We start from the raw sequence: 6,000 nt of genomic DNA, 5'->3' as shown, positions 1-6,000 counted from the left end.
TGATGTTGCCTGGTGCAATGACATTATTCGAGGGGGATTGTGGTTAAGAAGGCAGCTGGGACAGACCTGAATAACCAGCTTTCTGAATCTAAACCTTAAAACATACTACTAACTCCCTACTGTAGCCTAGGGACAGAAATATGGAAAACTCCACAGTTCTGCAGTTCCCATGATCTTTGAGATAGTCTTGAAAGTGTCAAAGATTGAAATGGTGAAAATGGAAATGTTTTGTACTTATTTTACTTTTAAAGCAGGACAGAATTGTAGTTCTGAAAGGGCGCTCGCTTGGTTGACAGGGAAATAGACTTGGAGGGTCATTTGCTCAGAGCCGCACTGGCGGCCACTGAGCGGGTGAGGCTCACGCCCTGGTTCCTGCAGCCCACCTTCCCCTGCTGGCAGGTTGCTGCCTGGGACTCATCTCAGGCAGCCTGTCCACTCCATGCACATCCAACAAAGCAAGTGTTTAGAAAGCCACTCTTTCTAGTTAGCCTTTTTTCTTCTCATGGTTCTAGAAGAAACTCCTGCCTGTGCCCCCAGCTCCAGTCGGGAAAATAGTCTAGATTTCTGTCACAGTATGCAAGGAGAAAAATGACCAATGAATGGGTGTCCTAATTCTAAGCAGTTTTAAGTTATTATTTTAGGAACTCAATATAAAACTTTCAATAGTAAACAGGTGAGAGGGATTACTCAGTGTTACACAAGAGGCATAGCACATTTTCCCAAATATTTCTAATCGTGGGGAAAAAAGCAAGCTATCAATAGTTTTAATTTCTAAAAGCAAAATTTAATAAATTAATAAATGCATGCCAGATAAAAACACAAAATTACAACTAAAACCCAGAAAATGCTCTGTGTTGTATTTTTTTATTGGCATGGATCATTTACTAAAGTAACAAATCTGAAAACATTTTGCTTTTTTGCTGGAAAGAAAGTACTATGTCTGAGAAGAACGAAGAGAATCCAGAAATAAAGCATTGGCGAAAAGTAGGCATATGTTATAGTCTATGGCAGTGCAGCGGCCAGAGGTGCTGTTCTGTCCATTGATGTGCATGTTTAGGAAAGCGTCAGACACCAACGACAGAACCCAAGCGAAGTCATGACAGGTTCACTCTGCGAAACATGCTGAATTACAACCACAGACTACCCGGGACGGAGAGCGGTGCAGGCTGCTGTCTCCTCCGTATGGGTCCCCGTGCCAAACGGGGCTAATCATGCAATAGCCTGAGTTTCTCTTAACATGATAAACACCCAGGGTTACTAGAACTGGAAAGCGTATGGTCACTGTTTTACAAGGACAGCTGAGCGGTGCTACAAAAACAATGGGAAGTTCCTTCATTTTAAACTGGTTATATGCCCAAACTTCTAACCAAGGAATAATGCAGCTATGAGAGCCAATTAAATTACTATAAAACATTCCTTCATCTGTAAAACACTTTTTTCCTCTCAGACTAAAAATCTAAAATAAAATGTCTTCATTTTTGATGAGCAGCTCTACCACCAGTCTCTGGTATCGGATATCGTTCAGTGCAGCCATGGCGTCTAGTTCCGGAGATCTCATAAGGGTGGGGCCGAAAACAATCCCAAGGTTTTCTGCATTCATAAGGTTCTCCTTTTCATGGAGGGTCACTCTGAAAAATACAGGCAAAGGAGGAGGGTTTTGTGTAAGCCATGCGGTTCTTCACTGTGCTCTGGAACAAAATCAAAAACAAGGTGTGTGTGGGTTCGGTTCTATTTGTGGATTCTCTGGCCACAGCCTGAGCTGCAGGGATGTCTGAAATAGCAGAGAAGGAACTGGGTCGTCCTGATGGTTCCCTCAGCCCTCCCTCCCTCCTCTTTGGCTATCTGGTTTCCTATAGATTATTTTTGCAAGTGTCTAGGAAGAGAGTGGTCGTGACATTGATAGGAGATGGCTCAGCATAAGCAACCTTGTCAGAGAGAGTAAGTGTTTATATTTTTTACTGCTACACTGAAGGCACAGAGACTACAATTTGAGAGTTATTTCTTCTGTGTGGAGTACTTAACTGCATCCATATACGAAGCAAACTTGAATTTACAAGTGAAGTTGTAAGCAAATGACATCAAAGTTTTAACTCATGGTGCTTTTAAAGAGGAGAAACGTGTAAATATTAAAAGCAGCATGAATTAAGTATTCATTTCTGGATAACTCATGCCTAAAGGCATACAACATAGATGTCAAGTTCTGCTATCTTTTTTGTTGCTGATTGGTATTATATTTCAAAACCCTAAAACCACTAAATCCTGGTCATATAATTTTAAAAACATTGCTTCAACTGGTAGAGATTGACGGTGACTGAGCAGGGAAATAAAGCTCCATCATCAATCACTGTAACACATTAAACCAGAGTAACAAAATATTTCATTTTCCATTCCTCCTTTACCCCTTACTTTACTCCATCGTTTTTTTACAGCAATATTTAGTGCTGGCACCATCAATCCAATAATCTACAATCCCAGCACCAAGTCTGAAGTGCCTGTTTTAGAGAAAAGAAGAATGAGCCTTCTTGTGGGTTGCTTTGCTCTTTATTATGCTAATGTTAGTGTTTCTACAGCTACAACCTTTCCCTTTCCATAGAAATGAATGCATGTCCTTGGCAGGATACTAGTATTTCTAACATATGTGCCAACACCTAGTGCAATTGTAAATACATTCCTGTTAGAATCAAGTGTGTGTTCAGCTTTGTAGTGCAGAATATTTTTAGCATGCCTTCTTAACTTGTGCAATTTCATACAAGACAACATAGCTTGTGTTTATTCATTCAATGGATCATTTGTCCTTTCTTGCACATTTGGTTTCATTTCATTCTTAAAATTTGGATGCAGCACAAGTTAAGCATTGCAGTCTGACTTGCCTCTTCAGATGCGCCATGAGGTACCGGAGGGTCTCGCAGTGAGCGGGCGGCAGCAGTTTCAGTGCCTCATGAAGGGTTTCTAATTGCTCATCAGGATCCATAATTTCTAAAGGAGCGAGTTGAATGAATACGAAGGAGGAAAACTTTAATAGACAACTGGTATAAGTGGTTCATTTCATTCTATTCTATGTTTTAAACTGGTAAGAAATGCTTTCTCACAGATCCTTGCCCACAGCCTTGGAAAATATTTTTAAGGTTCAAGCCTCAGATTTCCAAAGGCTTAGTTTCAATGTGACAATACCATTTACTTGGACTTTTGGGGAGACCACCCAGTTTTTTCACTTGAAAGTCTTGAGTCTGGTAACTATGACAACTGGCCATTGGATATATAGGATGTAACTATGGAAAATTCAGACACATATCTACATACAAATAATAACTTACACACCCAAGTGAAGTCATCTTAGAACATTACAAACATATTTAAGGAATGCTGCATTGTTCAAAATATTTTGAAAATCCCCTTTCAGAAAGCAACAGTATAGAAGCTATGCCATCCCTTTGCCCCTGCAACCCCTGTTAACATTTAAGCTTTTTTCTTTTTCAACCAAGAAATATATCATCTAATATTTACTTCTTTTATTGATTAGATTTAGTTTTAAATTACTATGTGTTATCTAAAATAGTTAAATCTGCCCTCAAAGCACAAAGATACTCTACTACTTAGGATATTCAGAAGCCACATGCAGACTCTGAAGGTAATGCCAAATGTTCTGAGTGACAACAGGGTCCGTCAAATAAATGGGACTCTTTCAAAGGTGTAAACTTTGAAGGGGTACGTCTTCATGTGCATATTTTAGTTCTGCTGTGTTGGCCAAAAAGCAGCACACTCCTTTGAGGTTACAGATCGCATTACAGTAATTATTTCCGTAATCAGAAACAAGAGCTATCTTTGGAGTTCTGTGTTCTAATTTAGCACATTTCCTGCATCTACCCAAGCGACATGAAGATAGGGTCCCTTTAAATGTTTGGTTTCAGGGCAATTGCAAAGGGACCCAAATCAGAACAGCAGCTGTGAAATGCTGGAAGGCCACATCTGATCAGAACCTGACATTCAGGACACAAGAATCCCAGGCTTTCAGATTTAATAATATAAACCAACTCAGAGGCAATGTACTGGAGTCGGGTAAAAACTGGAATGACATGAAAGGTTCTTAGTGTTGGCAGAGCAGATTTGATAAATTTCAGAATGTAAACAGTGACTGAAGCTTATTAATTCAAAGAAACTTTGGCCATTTCGCAATTTCTGCCCCAAACTTCCCCAGAGCTTCTGGTTCAGTTCTTAGGGATGAAGAATGTAATATGTGACATTTACCAGGATAAATAATGCATGGTCTCTGAACCTTGAGGCCTTTAAACAATGCTACTTAATAACAGCAATTCCAGATACTGAAATTCAATCACTTAATATCTAAAATTAAGAGAGGAAATTCCATTTACTATAGAAACCTTTATAGAACTAAGTAATTGGAAACTACACTATTCTGAAAATGGAAAAAGGAGTAGTTTTCCTTTAACTTTCACACTTAGTCCGTGTAGGGAGAATCTTGAGATGGTGTGAAGTGAAGGGCAGTGTTGGTGGGATGGAAACAAACAAAATTCCCGGTTCATGGAGAGCTAGCTCACTTTCCCTACTGGAGGGTGACTGACAATAAATAAGCATATGTATCTTTTAGCTTATACTGTATTAGAATGAGGCAAGCGCTATGGAAAAGACATTGGGTGTGCTGGGCGGGGGAGGGTGTGTAATTACACATGGTGTGGTCAGGATGGACCTGAGGTAGTGGGGGGACGAAGCACATAGAGATAGATCTGGGGAAGGTGGTTCCAGGCAGAGGAACAGTGAAGCAAAGATCCTGAGGGAGAGAAGGCTGGTAATGTTTGAGGAAAAGCGAGGAACCAAGTGTGGCCACAGTAGAGTGAGCAAAAAGGGTAGGAGAGGATGAGACTCGAAAGGTTAGAATTTACTGAGAGAAATGGGAAAGTCAAGACCTGACATACATTTTTCATAGTATCTACCTCTGGCTGCCACATGGGAAACAGATGATGGGAGGGGCAAGAGTAAAAGCAGAAAGGTCATTCCGATAAGAAATTACTGGATTCTAGGAATATTTTAAAGGTCCAGTTCATAGGAGTTACTGATGAGGGATGTATGAGAGAGAAAATCAAGAATGAGCCAAGTTTGGGGCTTAGGTAATGGGGAGGGTGGAACCACCATTAACTGAGATAGGAAAGATCTGGGTGGAGGAGGCTTTGTGGGGAAGAGGAAGACATCTGAGATGTCTTCCATTTATTTTTTTATTTTTATTTTTTTAAATATATTTTATTGATATTTCACAGAGAGGAAGGGAGAGGGATAGAGAGCTAGAAACATCGATGAGAGAGAAACATCGATCAGCTGCCTCCTGCACACCTCCCACTGGGGATGTGCCCGCAACCAAGGTACATGCCCTTGACCGGAATCGAACCTGGGACCTTTCAGTCCGCAGGCCGACGCTCTATCCACTGAGCCAAACCGGTTTCGGCTGAGATGTCTTTCAGACCTGCAAATGAACATGCTGACTTGGATTAACCTGCTGCTCAGGGAGAGGTCCAGATTGGAGCTATAAATCTGGGAACATATGACAAAATGCACTTGAATACACTGATATCCAGACTTGCTCTGGAATTCACTTCTCTTTTTCACTTTGGGGAGTGTTACCCATGATCAGTTTTTCAGAGAACACAAACCTTTAGCTCTAAGAAGATCACAGCATAATTTAAGAGGGAGATAGACAAATGAAATGCATTCAGAGGTGATAACCACCATTCCTGCTTTGCATATATGGAAGGCTTGCACGTGGACGAGGGTGATACCAGGACCACTGCCAAGGGGACGGAGCTAGAAGCGGGCAGATCTCTGTTGTGTACCGTGGGGCTCTAAGACTGTGGAATCTGTCACCAGTGGACTGGCTGCCTGGACAAATGATTCTGGGGTTACTGGGTATTTAAAAAAGAAAGTCTAGTTAAATGACTCCTTAGAGTATCTAAAACTAAGATTCTGTGGTTCTCAAGTATAAAATCACTAGAG

At 40.9% G+C, this 6,000-nt stretch overlaps 1 protein-coding gene across 4 annotated transcripts in view; it reads right to left on the bottom strand.

Annotated features, from left to right (window-relative positions):
• Nucleotides 1–844: 844 nt before the first annotated feature.
• Nucleotides 845–6,000, bottom strand: part of CHN1 (chimerin 1) — a 162,486-nt gene continuing 157,330 nt past the window's right edge. For all 4 annotated transcript variants that reach the window (XM_080669888.1, XM_080669889.1, XM_080669887.1 and 1 more), the window contains 2 exons: nucleotides 2,871–2,976; nucleotides 845–1,628 (listed from right to left, as the gene is read on the bottom strand). In XM_080669888.1, the coding sequence (XP_080526014.1) occupies nucleotides 1,457–1,628; nucleotides 2,871–2,976 (278 nt within the window). In that variant the 3' untranslated portion in view covers nucleotides 845–1,456. The remainder of the gene's footprint in view (nucleotides 1,629–2,870; nucleotides 2,977–6,000) is intronic.

This window comes from Plecotus auritus, assembly GCF_963455305.1.
Source record: "Plecotus auritus genome assembly, chromosome: 5".
Taxonomy (NCBI): domain Eukaryota; kingdom Metazoa; phylum Chordata; class Mammalia; order Chiroptera; family Vespertilionidae; genus Plecotus; species Plecotus auritus.
The sequence above is the reverse complement of the archived record's forward strand: the minus strand, read 5'-3'. Positions and strand labels throughout refer to the sequence as shown.